Source organism: Oncorhynchus clarkii, chromosome 26 (genome assembly GCF_045791955.1).
Source record: "Oncorhynchus clarkii lewisi isolate Uvic-CL-2024 chromosome 26, UVic_Ocla_1.0, whole genome shotgun sequence".
NCBI classification, from domain to species: Eukaryota; Metazoa; Chordata; class Actinopteri; order Salmoniformes; family Salmonidae; genus Oncorhynchus; species Oncorhynchus clarkii.
Genome location: NC_092172.1, coordinates 2447393 through 2469102, shown reverse-complemented (window position 1 = coordinate 2469102; position 21710 = coordinate 2447393). Strand labels below are relative to the sequence as shown.

At 44.0% G+C, this 21710-nt stretch overlaps 1 protein-coding gene across 1 annotated transcript in view; it reads left to right on the top strand.

Moving 5' to 3' along the window:
- LOC139384764 (MAM domain-containing glycosylphosphatidylinositol anchor protein 1-like) overlaps positions 1-21710 on the top strand; it is a 369693-nt gene that overhangs the window by 232006 nt on the left and 115977 nt on the right. The window contains exon 7 of the mRNA XM_071129638.1: positions 17471-17740. Coding sequence (XP_070985739.1) covers positions 17471-17740 — 270 coding nt within the window. The remainder of the gene's footprint in view (positions 1-17470; positions 17741-21710) is intronic.

The following is a 21710-nucleotide window of genomic DNA, read 5'->3' as shown; positions in this document are numbered from 1 at the left end:
CTGCCTGAGATGATACCGGGGAGCCGGGGTCCAGTGGCGATCCGCTTGTTGCCGATACCTGGAGGTGGTCTTGAGAAGGGCCGACGGGCTCTCTTCCAGGTATGATGACAGCGGCGGACAAACATCTGGGCCGAAGGAATGTCAATCTTTTTCTCTTGCTCAGTCAAGAGCTGGGGCTGATATCCCAGGGAACACTCAAAGGGCGATAGACCTGTGGCAGAGCATGGAAGGGTTTTGCGGGCGTATTCGACCCACACTATTTGCTGGCTGCAGGTTGTGGGGTTGGCGGAGGCAAGGCAGCGCAGAGTCGTCTACAGGTCTTGATTCGCTTGCGCCGACTGGCCATTGAACTGGGGGTGGAACCCGGAGAACAGGCTAGCCGTCAACCCAATGAATCTTCAGAATGGCTTCCAGGACCTAGACCAGAACTGAGGACCCTGGTCGGAGACCATGTCCACTGGCAGTCCATGGATTCGGAAGACGTGCTGCACCATGAGCTGGGCTGTCTCTTTGGCAGAGGGTAGCTTAGGAAGAGAAATGAAGTGGGCGGATTTGGAAAACCGATCCACTACGGTCAGGATGACAGTGTTTTCATCAGACAGGGGGGAGAACCGTAACAAATTCCAGGGATATGTGAGACCAGGGACGGTGAGGGACAGGCAGAGGTTGAAGGAGACCAGCTGGAGCTTGCCGAGGAGTCTTATTCTGTGCACAGATCGTGCATGCCGCGACGAACGAGGAGACGCCAGGAACCATGGTAGGCCACCAATAGCGTTGTCGCACAAAGGCCAGGGTCCGAAGGGAACCTAGGTGGCAGGCAAGCCTGGAGTGGGCCCACTCAGGTGCAGAGGAACAAACATGGTGAGGAACAAACAACCGGTTATCATGGCCCCCACCGGGGTTCGGTTGAGAACAATGCGCCTCACGAACCTGCTTCCCTATTCCACAGCTAAGTGCCGTCTCCAGGCACGAGGTGGGAAGGATGGTCTCAGGTTCATGTAGCCATGGGGCTATAGCGGCATGACAGCACATCTGGCTTGACATTCTTGGATCCCGGCCGGTATGAGAGGGAGAAGTTGAACTGGGGGAACAGCCTGTTTCAACTGGATATGATGCGCTTAGCGGTGCTGAGATATTCCAGGGTCTTGTGGTCGGTACACAGGAATGAAGCCAGTGCCTCCACTCCTCCAACGCCATCTTCACCAGGAGAAGCTCACAATTCTCCACATCATCATTCCTCTCCGTAGCGTTGAGGCAGTGGGAGAAGGCACATGGATGTAACTTGAGGTCTAGGGCAGATCGCTGGAACAGGACAGCCTCCACTCCGACATTCAAAGCATCGGGCCTCCTCCACAAACTTGCGGGATGGTTCAGGATGAACTAAGATCGGAGCTGTGGTGAAACAGTGTTTGAGATCCCGGAATGCCCGGTCAGCAGCTGGGGACCACTTGAACAGAACCTTGGAAGAGGTGAGTGCAGACAGGGAAGAAGCCAGGGTGCTGTAGCCCTGGACAAAGTGGTGATAAAAGTTGGTGAATCCCAGGAAAGGTTGCATCTCCACACTGGACGTAGGCCGTGGGAAATCCACCACCACCATCACCTTCCCGGAATCCATCTGTACACTCCCTGCAGCGATGATGTGACCCAGAAGGGGGATGGTGGAGCGATGGAATTCGCACTTCTTCTGCTTTTACGTTAAGCTGGTTCTCCAGGAGAAATTGGAGAACCTGTTGGACGTGGAGCACGTGTTCTTGGGTGGATCGGGAAAAGATGAGGATGTCATCGAGGTAGACGAAGACGAACCGGTTCATCATGTCAAAGAACAACATTAACCAGAGTCTGGAACACATCATGCGTGTTGGTAAGGCCAAATGGCATGACCAGATACTCGTAGTTACTGCTGGCCATGTTGAAGGCAGTCTGTACATGCATAGGCTACATACACTGTATGACATCCGCCAGCTCAAAGCCAAACAGTGAGACAAAGCCTGTGTCCAAAATGGCACCTGAACTCCCCCTACGGGCCCTTCTCGAAAGTACTGCACTATATAGGGAATAGGGTGCCATTTGTATACCAATTCTCTTCAGGTGGCATTGAGGAAGAGGCGCAACGCTATCAAGACTAAATAAAAAAAATAAAAAACATGAATCTTCACCGCACAAACAGCACAATTTATTTAAGTATTTGCTAATTGAGACAGCCAGCATTGATTCACTTCTTATGATACATTGCGTTATTGAGGTTGTTGTCGTGTCTGTGTGTGCATTAATCACTTTTGAGCTGTTGCTGTATTCAGCTATTTTCGGTGTGATTACAAAAGGCTTTCCCCTGTCAAGATGTACTCTATAAGGTGACTTCATAGTTAAGAGTTCTTGTGTTCAGTGGTGGAAAAGTACCCAATTGTCATACTTGAGTAAAAGTATAAATACCTTAATAGAAAGTAAAAGTAAGCCACCCAGTAAAATACTACTCAAGTAAAAGTCTAAAAGGATTTGGTTCTAAATATCCAATATTTCTGGAGTTGTAGTGGGAGGCGGAGGCAACACCATATCATCGGTTGGGGATTGGGGGTGACCAGTGAGATATACCTGCTGGAGCGCGTGCTACGGGTGGGTGTTGTTATCGTGACCAGTGAGCTGAGATAAGCTTTACCTAGCATAGACTAGGTGACCTGGAGACAGTGGGTCTGGCGACGAATATGTCGGGGCTTTGGTAACAAAACGGATGGCACTGTGATAGACTGCATCCAGTTTGCAGAGTAGAGTATTGGAAGCTATTTTGTAGATGACATCGCCAAAGTCGAGGATCGGAAGGATAGTCAGTTTTACTATGCTAAGTTTGGCGGCGTGAGTGAAGGAGACTTTGTTGCGAAATAGAAAGACGATTCTAGATTTGAATTGGATTGGAGATGTTTAATATGAGTCTGGAAGGAGAGTTTACAGTCTAGCCAGACACCTAGGTATTTGTTGTTGTCCACATATTCTAAGTCAGAACTGTCCAGGGTAGTGATGCTAGTCGGGCGGGCGAACGGGCAGCGAACGGCTGAAAAGCATGCATTTGGTTTTACTAGCGTTTAAGAGCAGTTGGAGGCCAAGGAAGGAGTGTTGTATAGCATTGAATCTCGTTTGGAGGTAAGTTAACACAGTGTCCAAATAAGGGCCAATATGTTTACAGAATGGTGTCGTCTGCGTAGAGGTGGATCAGGGAATCCCCGCAGCAAGAGCGACAATTGATATATACAGAGAAAATAGTTTTTAATGCTGTGGTACCCCCATAGAGACTGCCAGAAGTCCGGACAACAGGCCCTCCAATTTGACACACTGAACTCTGTCTGCGATGTAGTTGGTGAACCAGGCGAGGCAGTCATTTGAGAAACCAAGGCTATTGAGTCTGCCGATAGGAATACGGGGATTGACAGAGTCGAAAGCCTTGGCCAGGTCGATGGCGGTTATGATATCGTTTAATACCTTGAGCGTGGCTGAGGTGCACACGTGACCAGCTCTAAAGTAAATGTAATTACTAACATATACTTAAGTATCAAAAGTAAAAGTATAAATCAAATTCCTTCTATTAAGCAAAGCAGGCGGCAATATTTTCTTGTTTTTAAAATGTATGGATAGTCAGGGGCACACTCCAACACGCAGACATAATTTACAAAAGATGCATTTGTGTTTAGGGATTCCGTTTGATCAGAGGCAGAAGGGATGACCATGTGTTGTCTTGATAAGTGTAACATGTGCGCTGAGAATCGGTAAGCAAGTTTAGAAAGTGAGTGTTTTAATAAAAAAACGCAACGTAATACAAGTCTGATGACGCGCAACGATGGTGACAGGTGTGTGCCATAACGAGCACCCTGGTGACCTAGAGGCCTGAGAGGGAGCACACAATAAGTGCATGAATTTGACCATTTTCCTGTCCTGATAAGCATTCCAAATAAGTACTTTTGTCTGTCAGGTAAACTGTATGGAGTAAAAAGGTCATTATTTTCTTTAGGAATGTAATGAAGTAAAAGTAAAAGTTGTTAAATAAATAGTAAAGGACAGATATTAAATAGCAAGCAGTACTTAAGTAGTTGTTTAAAGTAATTTTACTAAAGTACTTTACACCACTGGTAATGCTTGCTCCACAACAACTTCTAAATGAGAGGAAACACAAGCACCACCACCAATCAGTTTACGCAGAGAGGAAGAGGCAACGCAAGAGGGATAACTCCGGCGCCGACAGAGATGGCCGCCTCGCTTCGCGTTCCTAGGAAACTATGCAGTTTTTTGTTTTTTTACGTGTTATTTCTTACATTAGTACCCCAGGTCATCTTAGGTTTCATTACATACAGTCGAGAAGAACTACTGAATATAAGATCAGCATCAACTCACCATCAGTACGACCAAGAATATGTTTTTCGCGACGCGGATCCTGTGTTCTGCCTTACAAACAGGACAAAGGAGTGGATCCTATGCAGCGACCCAAAAAAACGACTCCGAAAGAGAGGGAAACGAGGCGGTCTACTGGTCAGACTCCGGAGACGGGCACAGCGCGCACCACTCCCTAGCATTCTTCTTGCCAATGTCCAGTCTCTTGACAACAAGGTTGATGAAATCCGAGCAAGGGTAGCATTCCAGAGGGACATCAGAGACTGTAACGTTCTTTGCTTCACGGAAACGTGGCTTACTGGAGAGACGCAATCCGAAGCGGTGCAGCCAACAGGTTTCTCCACGCATCGCGCAGACAGGAAAAAACATCTTTCTGGTAAAAAGAGGGGCGGGGGCGTATGCCTTATGACTAACGTGACATGGTGCGATGAAAGAAACATACAGGAACTCAAATCCTTCTGTTCACCTGATTTAGAATTCCTCACAATCAAATGTAGACCGCATTATCTACCAAGAGAATTCTCTTCGATCATAATCACAGCCGTATATATCCCCCCCCAAGCAGACACATCGATGGCTCTGAACGAACTTTATTTAACTCTCTGCAAACTGGAAACAATTTATCCGGAGGCTGCATTCATTGTAGCTGGGGATTTTAACAAGGCTAATCTGAAAACAAGACTCCCCAAATTTTATCAGCATATCGATTGCGCAACCAGGGGAGGAAAGACCTTGGACCATTGTTACTCTAACTTCCGCGACGCATATAAGGCCCTGCCCCGCCCCCCTTTCGGAAAAGCTGACCACGACTCCATTTTGTTGATCCCTGCCTACAGACAGAAACTAAAACAAGAGGCTCCCACGCTGAGGTCTGTCCAACGCTGGTCCGACCAAGCTGACTCCACACTCCAAGACTGCTTCCATCACGTGGACTGGGAGATGTTTCGTATTGCGTCAGATAACAACATTGACGAATACGCTGATTCGGTGTGCGAGTTCATTAGAACGTGCGTTGAAGATGTCGTTCCCATAGCAACGATTAAAACATTCCCTAACCAGAAACCGTGGATTGATGGCAGCATTCGTGTGAAACTGAAAGCGCGAACCACTGCTTTTAATCAGGGCAAGGTGTCTGGTAACATGACCGAATACAAACAGTGCAGCTATTCCCTCCGCAAGGCTATCAAACAAGCTAAGCGCCAGTACAGAGACAAAGTAGAATCTCAATTCAACGGCTCAGACACAAGAGGCATGTGGCAGGGTCTACAGTCAATCACGGACTACAGGAAGAAACCCAGCCCAGTCACGGACCAGGATGTCTTGCTCCCAGGCAGACTAAATAACTTTTTTGCCCGCTTTGAGGACAATACAGTGCCACTGACACGGCCTGCAACGAAAACATGCGGTCTCTCCTTCACTGCAGCCGAGGTGAGTAAGACATTTAAACGTGTTAACCCTCGCAAGGCTGCAGGCCCAGATGGCATCCCCAGCCGCGCCCTCAGAGCATGCGCAGACCAGCTGGCCGGTGTGTTTACGGACATATTCAATCAATCCCTATACCAGTCTGCTGTTCCCACATGCTTCAAGAGGGCCACCATTGTTCCTGTTCCCAAGAAAGCTAAGGTAACTGAGCTAAATGACTACCGCCCCGTAGCACTCACATCCGTCATCATGAAGTGCTTTGAGAGACTAGTCAAGGACCATATCACCTCCACCCTACCTGACACCCTAGACCCACTCCAATTTGCTTACCGCCCAAATAGGTCCACAGACGATGCAATCTCAACCACACTGCACACTGCCCTAACCCATCTGGACAAGAGGAATACCTATGTGAGAATGCTGTTCATCGACTACAGCTCGGCATTCAACACCATAGTACCCTCCAAGCTCGTCATCAAGCTCGAGACCCTGGGTCTCGACCCCGCCCTGTGCAACTGGGTACTGGACTTCCTGACGGGCCGCCCCCAGGTGGTGAGGGTAGGCAACAACATCTCCTCCCCGCTGATCCTCAACACTGGGGCCCCACAAGGTTGCGTTCTGAGCCCTCTCCTGTACTCCCTGTTCACCCACGACTGCGTGGCCACGCACGCCTCCAACTCAATCATCAAGTTTGCGGACGACACAACAGTGGTAGGCTTGATTACCAACAACGATGAGACGGCCTACAGGGAGGAGGTGAGGGCCCTCGGAGTGTGGTGTCAGGAAAACAACCTCACACTCAACGTCAACAAAACTAAGGAGATGATTGTGGACTTCAGGAAACAGCAGAGGGAACACCCCCCTATCCACATCGATGGAACAGTAGTGGAGAGGGTAGCAAGTTTTAAGTTCCTCGGCATACACATCACAGACAAACTGAATTGGTCCACTCACACAGACAGCATCGTGAAGAAGGCGCAGCAGCGCCTCTTCAACCTCAGGAGGCTGAAGAAATTCGGCTTGTCACCAAAAGCACTCACAAACTTCTACAGATGCACAATCGAGAGCATCCTGGCGGGCTGTATCACCGCCTGGTATGGCAACTGCACCGCCCTCAACCGTAAGGCTCTCCAGAGGGTAGTGAGGTCTGCACAACGCATCACCGGGGGCAAACTACCTGCCCTCCAGGACACCTACACCACCCGATGTCACAGGAAGGCCATAAAGATCATCAAGGACATCAACCACCCGAGCCACTGCCTGTTCACCCCGCTATCATCCAGAAGGCGAGGTCAGTACAGGTGCATCAAAGCTGGGACCGAGAGACTGAAAAACAGCTTCTATCTCAAGGCCATCAGACTGTTAAACAGCCACCACTAACACTGAGTGGCTGCTGCCAACACACTGACACTGACTCAACTCCAGCCACTTTAATAATGGGAATTGATGGGAAATGATGTAAATATATCACTAGCCACTTTAAACAATGCTACCTTATATAAATGTTACTTACCCTACATTATTCATCTCATACGCATACGTATATACTGTACTCTATATCATCGACGGTATCCTTATGTAATACATGTATCACTAGCCACTTTATACTATACTATGCCACTTTGTTTACATACTCATCTCATTTGTACATACTGTACCCGATACCATCTACTGTATCTTGCCTATGCTGCTCTGTACCATCACTCATTCATATATCCTTATGTACATATTCTTTATCCCCTTACACTGTGTACAAGACAGTAGTTTGGAATTGTTAGTTAGATTACTTGTTATTACTGCATTGTCGGAACTAGAAGCACAAGCATTTCGCTACACTCGCATTAACATCTGCTAACCATGTGTATGTGACAAATAAAATTTGATTTGATTTGATTTGATTTGATAATTGGGCCCAAAATATGTTTTCTCCAGCAGATGGCTTTTTTTTTTTGCTCACCAAGGGAGAAGTTTTTGTATGGAGATCAATGAGAGTGTCAATTTTGGTCCCCCAAAAAATTGAATGGCTTATTTGCTAAGTGAGGCTTATTTGATTGAATAGAAGTGTGTGATGCTTAGGTTGTTACTAGTGTACTGGTATAAGTAGGACACGTAACATCCCAGCAAAAACCACTTTATATCGGCGTTGCGCAGGTTGTTCACATGAATATCTGCCCTCGCTTTGGCTAGAATGGTCCCAACTGATCTTGCCTCCTCCCGACTGCCTTCCATTTTTTAAATACCTTTTTGAAGACAATTATTTTCATTGTTAAATAGGCCACATGATTATCTGGTCAATAACATGGGTAATCTGTGGTTTACGGCACTGCGCAAACACCCACTATTACAATGGCAACTAGTGTAGCCATATTAGCAAATTACTACAGTCTGAATTTACACAAATCCCATTTGGTCACTTGTAACATGCTGTTTGGACAGTCAGTAGTCGAAAGCGGATTTGAAAAACAAAACTGGTTTGAGCATTAAGGCCTGCAGTGTGAGAGGTGGCGCATTGTTGAGACCAAATCTGTAGTAAGTGTAGTTTTGACGGATTGGGGGACTTCCCCTATGAGGGATATCAGTCTTAAGAAAGGTGGCATCAGGACACTTTTAATAACACTCGTGAAGTATTGTGTTCATTAAATAATTATATTGGACCTTCGCTCTAGTGGACCTGGCACATAGTGTGTGCATCCCAAATGGCACCCAATTCCCTATCTAGTGCACTACTTTTGAACAGTGACCATGTGGCTCTGGTCAAAATAAGTGCACTAGATATGGAATAGAGTGCCATTTGGGACACAGCCATAGACTGATGTTCAAGAGCTCATAAGATCAGGGAAATGGTGCCCCTTGCACAATTCTATTAAATGGATGTTTCAAAGTGTTTTTATTTTTTCTTCAAGCAAGAGAAGGTTCTCTTCTGGGCTCTAAGAGTTTTTATTGAGGACCAATATGGCTTCAGTTTCCAATATTATTTCTAGTTACATAATAAAGAAAGTCATGATTTGGTGTATAACTTGGAAATACATGGCTATAAACGTATCATATTAATATGTGAAACAATTTAACTCAAACCTTGACATACATGCATGAATAACTATGAAAATCTGTTGCTCCTCCTAAAATAATTAACAATGAGTTAGTTGAAGAGGTATAGCAAGATGTTGGATCTGTGTTTTGTGAATGTGTGTCTGTGTGTGTGTCAGTTCCGATGTGTCTGTGTGTGCACGTGTGTGTATGCGCATCTGTGTGTCCGTGTCTGTCTCATGTGTGTTTTCCTCCCCAGCTGCCAGCCTCCCCACATGCTCTTTTCATTACTGCGATGGAAATCTGGTGAAGAGAGGAAGATTATAGACTAAGGGATATGAGGTCTCTCTAATAAATAGGTTCCTATTTTTTGCAGGGTCTCGATATGAGATTATCCCTTTACTCTGAGAATTCAGGGGCTAAGAGAAAAGCTTTAGCCCCCCACTGTGTTCCCCACCGCTTCCCATAGAAAGGGGTAAGCATATTGGATTGGAGTGGGGAGTGAGGTTATTACTGTGCGGATGGATGCATATCCTCCATCTCACTCTCTCACCTGTCCTTGGATTAGAGTGGGAGTCAGCTCTCACCATTGACCTTTGACCCAGCACTCCATTGGGTAGATTCATGACGAGTATTAGCAAAGAGGGGGATATATTCGGTGAGGAAATGTTCTGAGTGTTGCAGAAAAGAAATGTAATGAATAAAACTGTCATGCTGTCCAATTTGGCATTATTGTCATACAGCATTTGTACAATGCGTTTATATCTGAATGTTTTGTAATGTTGCACCCTTCTGAATAGACCAGTGGTTCTAAATGAATACTTATGCATAACGTCTCAGAGCGAAATGTAATGAAAAGAGCTGACATGATGCGAAATTCTAAGTCATATATGTTCTAGACAATGCATTTCTATCTGAATGTTCTATAACATTGCACCCTGAACATGCCAGTGAATCTAAATAAAAAATTGTGACTATCCAGGTAATATGTGTTTGTTAGTCCAGTAAGTGGGGGTTTGGACTTAGTTTGTAGTTTGAATCTGACCAAGCAGCTCTATTCTATTAAGTAAAATGTGCACTTTCATCTCGGTATATAGAATAGAGTCAGGAAGCAAGTTCAGGCAGTGAGTGTTTTAATAAATAAACACAACATAAAACAAAACAAGAAACATTAACAGCGCACAGACCAGAAACAGAAACAATAACCCCTGGGGAAGGAACTAAAGGGAGTGACGTATATAGGGAAGGTAATCAGGGAAGTGATGGAGTCCAGGTGAGTCTGATGACGGCCAGTTGCGCTTAATGATGGTGACAGGTGTGCCCCATAACAAGCAGCTTGGTGACATAGAGGCCGGAGAGGGAGCACACGTGACAGAATAACTAACTATCTTCAAAGTAATGACTCAATGTCGGTTGTTAGATGAAAGCTTATTTTTTAGCAATAATACTTGTTCACGTTATATTTTACCACTTCAGATTCTACAAAACAATTAAAGAAAGTTGCTAGCGAAAGCCAGGGTAATCACTTGTCACTTGTACATAAAAAACAAAGAATGTGCCAGTTAACTTCCTATAGCAAGGCATTCTGGTACTAACTGACAATAGCGTAATCCAATACTAAACAATACAACATAAATATGTACATAGTTCTCTCAATTTCCATCACTCTTACATATGTAAATAGATACAGCTCAATGGATTAACTGTAAACATTAACTCTGTAACCCATTAAAGTTACAACATCCTCCCCCCAATGAACCGCTGTGTTCATCTAAATCTCTAAGCAGTATATCAACTGAATAGGCCTTCTCAACAAGTCCAAGGCAGTACAAACTGAACATGACCTAACTAGGCCATCTCAGCCTGGAAACAGTTCCTCAATCTTTCCTAGTTTCCAGGTTAGTCTGGGTGTGTTATCTTATCTGATGAGTGCAACATCACCCACTTTCAGTGGGGTGGGCTGTGGTGTGTCACAGCGGTGTGCTGACTATAGATTCAGTAAGTAGACTCTTTGCCAGCTGTTCCAGAAGCTGGTCACAACTCTCTGCCTGTACTTCCATCTGGGTGTCATTTCCTCCTTGTTTAGCGTTGGGTACTGAGTGTCAGCTGGAAATGGCTTGGGCGGCAAAGAGGTTAGTCTTTTACCCACCAGGAAGTGTGCTGGTGTCAGGGGTTGTGGTTCATCCACTTCATTGTGCACAAAGGTCAGAGGCCTAGAATTTAGGATAGCATCAACCTCTGTCAGAACTTTGCTTAAATCTCATCAGAGTTGAGTGAAGCTCTCCCAAGAACCTTTCTCAGGCATGTTTTCACTGACCTGATGAGTATTTCCCAGCATTGGCTATGAATCTCTCTATCCAGGCGGTCACTCCAGGCACTTTTTTCAGTTTTCTGTACCTTTCAAGCTCCAACACGGGTCCAGTGATGTCTGTGCTGTTTGCTGCGAGCGGTACAGTGACCTGGCAACTGGGCTTTTGTTCTGTATTCACCTCTTCTGGAACCTTGTTATCATCAGTCTCCTCTGACTCCCACATTTCCTGGAACATGTACTTGATCTTGATTGTGAAGGGGGTCAGGAAGCCAAGAGGGTTGAAGATGAGTGCAGACGACAGCAAAACACTTCACTTTGTGTTTTTCCTTTCTTTAGAATGGTCAGTAACACAAAGTCATCTGTTCCCAGTCTCCACACTAAACCTATTACTGTCAGCACTACCCCTTGTATTTCTAGCACCAACGGGTGGTCAGTTGTCATAATCTCCTCCCATTTGGTTTCAGTTCAGGAGAATTGGTCATCCACTGGTCCGTGCCTGCAGTCGACAGCATTCACTTTGCAGTTGTCACAAGGTCAGCCTCTTCAACATTGCGTGAACTTGCAATGAAGTCATCTACATAGAGTGACTCTCTCAATGTTTCTACAACTTCTGGTTGTTCTGTTTTATATTGTTTCAGGTGCTTTCTGATTGTAGCTGCAAGCAAGAATGTACTTGGGGAAGCTCCAAATACCACTCTGTTCATCCTCGGCACACACAGTTCCTTTTTATTTTCTCGCCTTGTTGGGCCTGTGAGCCACAGGAATCTCACAGCGTCTCAGTCTCACTCTGCTAGGGATATCTCTAGGAAAGTCTTCTTGATGTCTGCCATGAATGCGATCTCATGTAGTCTGAACGCTGAGCAGATCCGGATTCGGGTTTGGTTCTGTGAGTAGTGATGGACAGCCATCTTCAAAGGACGAGGCATAAAAAACCACTCTCAGTGTTGTCGTCACATTGTCTTCTCTGAGTACTGCATGGTGAGGTAAGTAGTATTTAATGTTGTCTGTGCTTGATGCGTTGTCCTTGGGCATGTCCTCTCCCATATCCTGTTGTAAGTAGTCTTCTATTACTTCATTGTATCTGCTGTACAACATCGCATCCTTCTTCAGTCTTTTCTTCAGTCCTTCAAATAATTTCTTAGCAATTCTGCAGTTTTCTGGCATTTCTCGTTTCCATGGCAACTCTGCATGGTATCATCCATCTTTGAAGGTGGTTGTTCTCTTGAACCTCTGTAGAGCCTAATTTTCCTCTTTGTTTTGTGTTTTCTCACTTGTGATACCCAGAGACTCAAGCTCCCAGAATGCATGCAGTTGTTTGGAGACTAGTGTGTCTTCATCATGTCAGGTGAACATGCATGTTGCCTCAGCGACACTTGACATGGACACTGGTTCCTGCAACAACCATTCAAAGGTGCTCTCTAAAGCCACCAGTATCTCTGTCAGTCGCTCCACTCGGCCTGATACTATCTGCCGGTAGTAGTCTGCTCCTTTCAGGACAGAAAGTTCAACATCATTGTCATCTCCCGGAAAGTTTGCGATCTGCAGTCCCTTTCTATAGAGCTAATGTTGAATCTGCTCACTAGGAACCTTCATCACAGCTGTGCACACTTGTGAGGTTTCAATTGCCTCTATTTCAATTCTCTGCTGTTTGTCCCAGACATTCTCCAAGATGACTTTCACTGTGTTGCGTTGGGACGTTGCTGGAGCAGAGGAGCCAAACGTGTGAAGAGTGAGTGCCTCTTGTCTGATTACTGGTAGCTTCAGGCCCTTCAGAAGGTGTTCATGTATGAAACTTCTGACTGCCTCCATCTAAAAAGCAACGAGCTATCCTTCTGCCCGATGGGCCTCCTTACCCATGCCTTTGTCGTTTATAGCAACACAGTGTTCTGTTAATCTGGTTTCATCTTCACTGAATGGGGAATAACTGAGGAAACATCATCATCTGCAGAAACAGTAGGATCTCGCATCACACTCCTCTTACCGGTACACACAGCACTTTGATGTCTGCTTCCACATGTTGCACATGACATGTCTTTGACTTTACATAATTTTGCTATGTGTTTCTGTCCTAAACATACAAAGCATCTTTCCATTTTCTTTCATTTCTCTTTGCGTGCAGAAATATTGTGGTCAGGGCAGTTTTCTGATTTGTGGTCTGCACTGTCACAGAATAGACTGTGTTGTGCTGCAGCAGATGGCATGTTGGGTCTTTCTGTTTTCATTTCATCGGAGGAGCATGACTTGTTCCATGGTTTGCTCTCTTTCTGTTGGTTTCATGATCTTGTCATTTGTAGTGCTCGCTCCCTGCTCTGAACCTCCTTCTGTAGGAAACTGATGATCTCAGACATTTTCCATTCATCATCTACTCCCCTCTGACGAATATAGTCAAGAGCTATGTCCTCTGGAATCATCTGCAGTAAGATTGGGCATAGTAGACTTCCATAGGTTTCTGACACTACACCCAGCGATTCCAAGCTCCTAACCTGAATTTCACATTCATCATATAGCTGCCTCAAGGCACTTAGGTCAGAGGATATCTTCACGGGAGTGAGATTCAGCAGCTTTGACATGTGAGCACTAATCACAAGATATTTCCTTCCAAATCTGCTCTTGAGCAGAGCGATTGCATCATCATAGTTACTGCCTGTTAACATCAGTCCTGCTACTGCCTTTGCAGCTGGTCCAGTGAGATCTGTTTCCCGGCAGGTAAACTTCTCTTTATTGCACAGTGAATCATTTTGTGAATAGCAGTCTGATACTGGCTCTAAAACTCTTGCCACACACTGACATCTCCATAGAATTTCTCAATAATCAACTTTGGTAGCCTTACTGATTGTCTCTGAGATCTGTCTGAATTAGCATCACTCACCTGTGCTGGTAATGGGTTGAGGTCCTCTTTTTTTAGGACTTTTTTCTTCTCATTTTCTCAAACAAGCTGTCCTCCTTAGCTAACAGCAATTCCAACAATGTACTCAAGTGATCGGTATCCGGACTTGACTGGGTTATTTCCACGTCAATTTTATTAAAAAGTCTGTGTTGTGGCACCTCGGATGGTACCCCGCTTTCGCTGCATTCTTTCTGCTTCATGCCGACGTTCCTCCTCAGACTTTTCAGCCAATTCATCCCTCTGATCTTCGTCGCAGCTCATACTCCCGGGTTTCGGCACCAAAAATGTAGAATAACTATCTTCAAAGTGATGACTCAGGACGGGACGTTGGTTGTGAGATGAAAGCTTCTTTTTAGTAATAATACTTGTTCACGTTACATTTTACCACTTTAGATTCTACAAAACAATAAAAGACAGTTGGTTCGGAAGCCAGGGAATATAACTTGTCACTGGGCTCGTTCACGTTTTTTTACTTCCTGTCATAAGGCATTCTGGTACTTGCATTCAATAGCGTAATCAAATACAACAGAAATCTGTACACTCTCAATCTCCTTCGCATGAATTCTAATACAATTACTCTTACATTTGTAAATAATTGTAAAATAAAATGTCTTTAGGTACAGCTCAATGAATTAATGGTAAACAATTAACTCTGTAACTCATTAAAGTTACAACACAGTAAGACTGTTGGCGTGCCAAATAGCACCCTATTCCCTATATAGTGCACTACGTTTGACTGGAGTCTGCAGATTAAACATGAATGTGTATAGAAGAATAGTCTTATATCCAAAAAGTGGACACATAAAGTTGCTCATTTAAAAACTTGATCAAATAAAAGCTATTGCACTCTCCCAAAGTTTGGCTGGTATCTAAAACCTACCAACCTTTTGTATTTTTTGTGAATTGTAAAAGGTTTGCTGCTCTTGAGCAGAGCGATTGCATCATCATAGTTACTGCCTGTTAACATCAGTCCTGCTACTGCCTTTGCAGCTGGTCCAGTGAGATACGTTTCCCGGTAGGCAAACTTCTCTTTATTGCACAGTGAATCATTTTGTGAATAGCAGTCTGATACTGGCTCCAAAACTCCTGCAACATACTGACATCTCCATAGAATTTCTCAATACTCAACTTTGATAGCCTTACTGATTGTCTCTGACACCATTATTGTGGTTAACCTTGTTGTTATTGTTATTCCTGGAAGCATGGCAAATGTGAACATACACAATGTTCCCCCTCCATACACAAAATATATCTGTAATACTTTTCTTCATGCTGGTATGCATAGGGCATTCATAACGCCTTCATGAAACAAGTCAGGACCGTATTGCAGTATCATTCATAACCTCCATAATATGTCCTACATTTTATTCATACCAACAAGTATTTTATTTATTTTTTACCCCATTTTTCTCCCCAATTTCGTAGTATCCAATTGTTAGTATCTCAATCTCATCGCTACAACTCCCGTACGGGCTCGGGAGAGACTAAGGTTGAAAGTCATGTGTCCTCCGATACACAACCCAACCAAGCCGCACTGCTTCTTAACACAGCACACATCCAACCGGAAGCCAGCCACACCAATGTGTTGGAGGAAACACCTGGCAACCTTGGTTAGCCACGGGAGTCGCTGGTGCGCGATGAGACAAGGATATCCCTACCGGCCAAGCCCTCCCTAGCCCGGACGACGCTATGCCAATTGTGCGTCGCATCCACGGACCTCCCGGTCGAGGGCCGTGTACGACAGAGCCTGGGCGCGAACTCAGAGTCTCTGGTGGCACAGCTGACGCTGCAGTACAGCGCCTTTAACCACTGCGCCACCCGGGAGGCCCTTGGCATACCATCAAGTATTAACACACTTTCTGTATGCACTACTATACTCCACAGCACACAAGTTCTGCCCACTAGGGATGTGTGACTCCATGGCCTGACTGAAAAGCCGTCCACAGCCATTCTTTCCACCTTAAGTCCGACGGCTAGGTCTGTGTGTGTTCTGTCAAAACGACAACTTTGATGATTAATGTCCCTTTGGACTTACCAGTTTTTTCCTCCTTTGTCTGCTCTACAGTATTTTGTTCCACTCTTCCCAGCTTTGCCCTCTGTATTTCCAATGTGTTGAGCTGCTATCGATCTCTGTCTGGTGTTCTGGAGTTTTTTGCCTTCTTCGATGTTCTCGCCATGCTGTATTTCAGGTCATTCTACTCTTTTTTTTAAAGGACATCTATGAAACAAGAAAACTTGACTTTGTGCTAGTTTTGGTAGCTTGTCACTTGGCATGGCTGCCACAATGTCTGCCGTGAAACTTGTCTTAGCATGCAATTCATTTGCAATTAGCCTCTGCGGGACCCCTCATTTCAAAGATGATGGAAACATTTTTTTTCTTACGAATGTATAATCTTTTACCAGATCTAATGTGTTATATATGCATATCCTTTCTTCAGGTCCTGAGCTACAGGCAGTTAGATTTGGATATGTCATTTTAGGCAAAAATTGAAAAAGAAGGTGTGATCCTTAAGAGGTTGCTGCTACTAAAGTACTACAAATGTTAATACAATTATGTTACTAGTTGTACTACAAAGGTTTAGGAGCAACCTAATTTAAAGTATTCCCGACTAATGCTCTAAGGAGAGTATAACAATAAAGAGACCAAGAGGACACAAATCTATTCTAAATGAATGCCTGTTAAAGTGACTAAATGAGATGTGCACATTCTTTCCGTCTGTCTCTAGATCAATATAAATAAGAGGCAGAGGTGTCATTTAATAGAGCTTGCTTTCCAAATCAATACAGATAGATCCAATGAGTCAACTGTATCTTCGAAGCCCTTTCAGATACCACACATTTGCATTTTAGTCATTTAGCGTACACTCTTATCCAGAGCAACTTACAGTACAGGAGCAATTAGGGTTAAGTGCCTTGCTCAAGGGCACATCGACAGGCTGCTATTTAGTTGTCCACACAGTCAAATTGTGAAGTGAGCCCACTGCTACAATCTTACCTTCTGAAAAATGATATTGATTTAGCCCGAAGCCATCTAAAAGCGTGTCTAGTTGTTTGGGTACTCCTGGAGAGGTAGTTGTAATGGAGTCGTTAATGAATGTGGCTAAAGATTGACACAGAGCTAAAGATATAAGCTACAGCTAATGTCTACACAGCTCTGGGTTTAGAGTAGAACTTGCCTGGAAGGCAGATCTGTCTGTGTATGTGTGTGCGTGCGTGCGTGAATATGAGTGGTATCACTATCAGTGTGTCCACTCGCATGTGTGAGAAGTCAAAACGGAACAAGAACTAGCTACTGGCAATGTACACACTAACACCTTCTCCTCTCCCCCTCTTCTCCTGAGTTCCCCTGCTCTCTGGCTGTCGGTCAACTAGCCAACATCCTAACAACAATGTTATTTAAAAAATGACAAACTCACACCTTTTCCACTCTTCTCATCCTCCTCTCCCCTCAGCTCCCCCTGCTCTACGGCTGTCGGTCAACGAGACCTTGGTGGTGGACCCCGGGAAAGACGTAACCCTGTCGTGTGAGGTGACCGCCGGATTCCCTAAGCCCACTGTCACCTGGTCGCGCTACCCCAACCCATTGCCGAGAAACTCGTTGGTAAGGAATGGGACTCTGACACTGCGCTCGGTCACGCCCGCTGACTCAGGCTTCTACAACTGCACAGCGGTCAACAACGTGGGGAACCCGGCCAAGAGGAACGTCAACCTCCTCGTCCGAAGTGAGTGTGTGTGTGTGTCTATTTGATATACAGTCAGAGACGGAAGAGAAAGGAGGACATCTGTCTTTCCAATTTTTTCTGATCTGGGCGGGACCACTCTGGTCTACTTATTGCCGCATAGCGAGACATCTCACTGGCAAATATTTCTGCTCAGGGCAGGTGGGGCGAGTGGGGAGGGAACAATAAGTAGACTAGAGTCAGCTGTTCTCTCACGTGAGCATGCCAGATATTATGGAGGAACCGTGAGCTCATGCGAGAAAGGGAACGCCCACTTGCACAGACAGGAACCTTGAAAAAAATGTATATGGTAAAGTTGTTCGTCTGAGATATACACCATCTTTGGTACCGTCATTGATAGTCACATTCAAATTTACTGGCACCATTGATATATTTTATGCAAACATTTTTTAAATAATATTTGTATTTGTTTTCTTTAAAAGATAGGTGTCAAAATTATTTCCACCCCAAAAGATCCTTATAAATAAAATCAAACTAAATTAAATCTGCATTAACATTCTACTTGAAAGCAAAAGTTAATCTAATTTTAAGGAACTATATTGTGGCCTTCCATGGCTTCCTGTTTCACTTGGGTATAAAAATTTTGTAATATTCATGTAAAATAACTCACAAACGAAAAGAGACAAATGGTTGATGTAGTCATTGCATGCTATGAATATAGGACCAAATACTTCACTTTGCACTACTTTAATACACATAGAAGTGAATTTGTCCCAATACTTTTGGTCCACTACAAAAAGTGATGGAATTTCCAAACAGTTTATGAAATTACCCTCAAATTAAAGCTGACATTCTGCACTTTACCCTCATAGCAATTATATATTTTCAAATCCAAAGTGCTTTACTACAGAGCAAAAACAACACAATGTGTGTCAGTGTCCCAATACTTTTGGAGCTCACTGTAATATGAAATTTGTTAAGGCACGCCATACTGAGACAGCTTCTCAGAAAACCAAGAGTAGGCTTATTTCTCATGTTACTCACTGCCCAGTGACCTCGCTGAGGCAAGATGAACTTGCCATCTTGGTAAATTAAAAATAAGCTACTCATCTAATGCTGTGCCGTAAATCACCACATGGTAAACTGAAACGTCAGTACTTTTTCGATACTAGAACACGAAAAAAAGGTTAGGTACTAGAATTTTTGTTACTTTCGGTACTTCTGTCAAATGTGTCTCACGTCATATATGGATTGATAGGATCGAGTGTGTCATTCTAAATCTTCAATGGGGCAGTAGTAAGCCAGCCAGGCTACTTGTGCATGCAGCTGACACAGCGCAAGCCACTTTTGAGAAGCAAGCGAGAGGATAGAGAAAATGCCGACAGCATGGCTTCTTCTAACGAAGTGAACTATGGGAATACAAGTAAGAAAAAGGTGTTACATTATGCAAGGGAGGTTTAGTTCCAAAACAACATAAAAAAAAGTATTTCACCCATGACATTTGCATTGTACGTTATTCTACTAGCAACTAAATTCTAATACATTTTGCGAGTGAGCATTATAATTATAGTGCGATTACAAACCAAAAGTCATATATTTAGACCACTTCGCATTTGTCAAGGCTGTACTTGCTAGCAGTAACCACTAGACACCTAGCAGCCCCGGACAGAGGATTGCACCCTGGGTGTTGAAATGGGAATCGTAGTATGCTGTCTAAAAACCAATTGTATTTATATGGTGTGTAGACCATTGTAATATAGAAGCTTCAAAAAAGGAGCTTCAGAGTGTTCTTTAAGTTTTGGAACTAAACTATTCAGTTAATACATCAAATGATTAAGCTGTCATGAATAATGAATCCTATGTCTAATGAATGTCATTTGACCCAATATTTTGGCCATAGATGAGCAAATTAACCCCACATTTTAAAATAGTTAAGATGCAATTGTACAATTATTTTGTATGATCGGATGTGTCAGATATGATTTTGCACAAGGAAGGGTTAGGATGTTCTTCTGTAATTAAATATAGTGTTTTATTTTGTTAAATAAATGTAATATACTGTAGAATAGAATATATTATATTTGTTATTTTAGTTGTTCTACCAGTTATCAACACATTGTTTAAAAAACCTAGTGGTTATTCTGACTTTAGATAATATGTATAATTTTAGCATTGAGTATTGTGATACTAAGGGCTCTATTGTACACCATTGCTTTAGCGTGAAACTACAACTTGTACTACTGAGAGAGGAGACTCTCTTTGATATGCAAGTTGGTCGCTGCTCTGTAGGCCATGAAGAATAGGTAGTCAGGTGGATTCCTGAGCAGACGACAAACCGAAGAGTCCTGAGACAAGATGAACTGAAAGCCTGCCATCGGGCCATTGATAAGGAAGGTTGCATTTGCCAGACAGATGTGGAATAGAAAAGCATACCTGGTTATATAAACAGAACACATTATACAGAGAGAAGAGCAGACATCAGACTGGTTCACAGCAGCACAGCTCAGCCATAACATACATTATCATCAAAAAGCATAAAACTACATACAATATACTAACAAAACCCCAAAACAGCAACCAATGGTGGCTACGTATAGCATATTCACATTACAGCTGCTAGCCCTAACCCTAACCTTAACCCAAAACCATTTTCCTCAAATTTCAAGTTCTCACCCTGGACCTTAGTGGGGAAGCTGACACTATATTGTGGTGCAATGACCAAACAAGGCTAGCTATAGCTTCCAGCTGTGTTGGATGGCTGTTGATACTAGCATTACCTAGCATGCTGATGGCTTGTTAAACACCATATGGTGATCAGCAGTTGGCAATCAAGTGTTTTATCATCTTTAATGAAACGTTCTGTTTGAGAGAGCTTATTCTAGACAACTCTGATTAGAAGCGACCCAGTAATAATGTCAGCCAGCGACAGACACCATCCAATTAGCACAAGATATCATGCTGCTCTCCTGCTGAACGGTGCACATAGCGGACCAAAGCATTTTGCCAACATGATAGTGTCAGATATGAGCTACGCTCAGCTACTGTGCAGAAAGCTCATGACCCACAGCATTATAAAATGACTATAGCAGAGTGAGCGGTATAAGGGTATAAGACACTTTGCATACACACAATGTACAAGCATGAATGATATGCACGCGTAACTAGGCTTACTACTATCCTTAAATATAGGACACCTAAGATATTGCCTAACCTAGATGTTTTATGTGCATGACAGCTATGGATGACTGTAAAACTAAGAGTGAGCTACAGGGTTTGTGTGCAAACACATGTTTACAACAATAGAATAAAGCACACTACAAGCAAGTGCCCAGACATCCAAAGTGTTTTGGGAGGCTCAGGCCAGGCATTGATGAGGCAATAAAGAAACAACAAAGCATTAGGATATATAGCACGACAATCTCAACGTGTGCTCTGCCAGCCATACAAGCATCATGCCAATAATGTGCAAATGATACAGGGACATGAGCTAAATCATGAATTAACATGAGCATTCACCTTGGCAGTAAGAGTTGCAGGGTGATTACCACGGCAGTAGCAGTTGCAGCATAACACATGATAGTTCCCGTGATTAAAAATACATAAAAAATGATGGCCCTCCCTACATATCCCTTTGGAGCTCCTACCTGACTCTACTGGAAGAAGATAGACACGGAGTATACCAAACATTAGGATCATCTTCCTAATATTTAGTTGTGCCCTAAGAATAGCCTCAATTTGTCGGGGCATGGACTCCACAAGGTGTCAAAAGTGTTACACAGGGATGCTGGCCCATGTTGACTCCAATGCTTCCCACATTTGTGTCAAGTTGGCTGGATGTCCTCGGGGAGGGGGGGAGCGGCATTTTTGATACACACAGGAAATTGAGCATGAAAAACCCAGCAGTGTTGCAGTTCTTGACACCAACCGGTGCGCCTGGCACCTACTACCATACCCTGTTTTTCTTGCCTATTCACCCTCTGGCACCCGTACACAATTCATATCTCGATTGTCT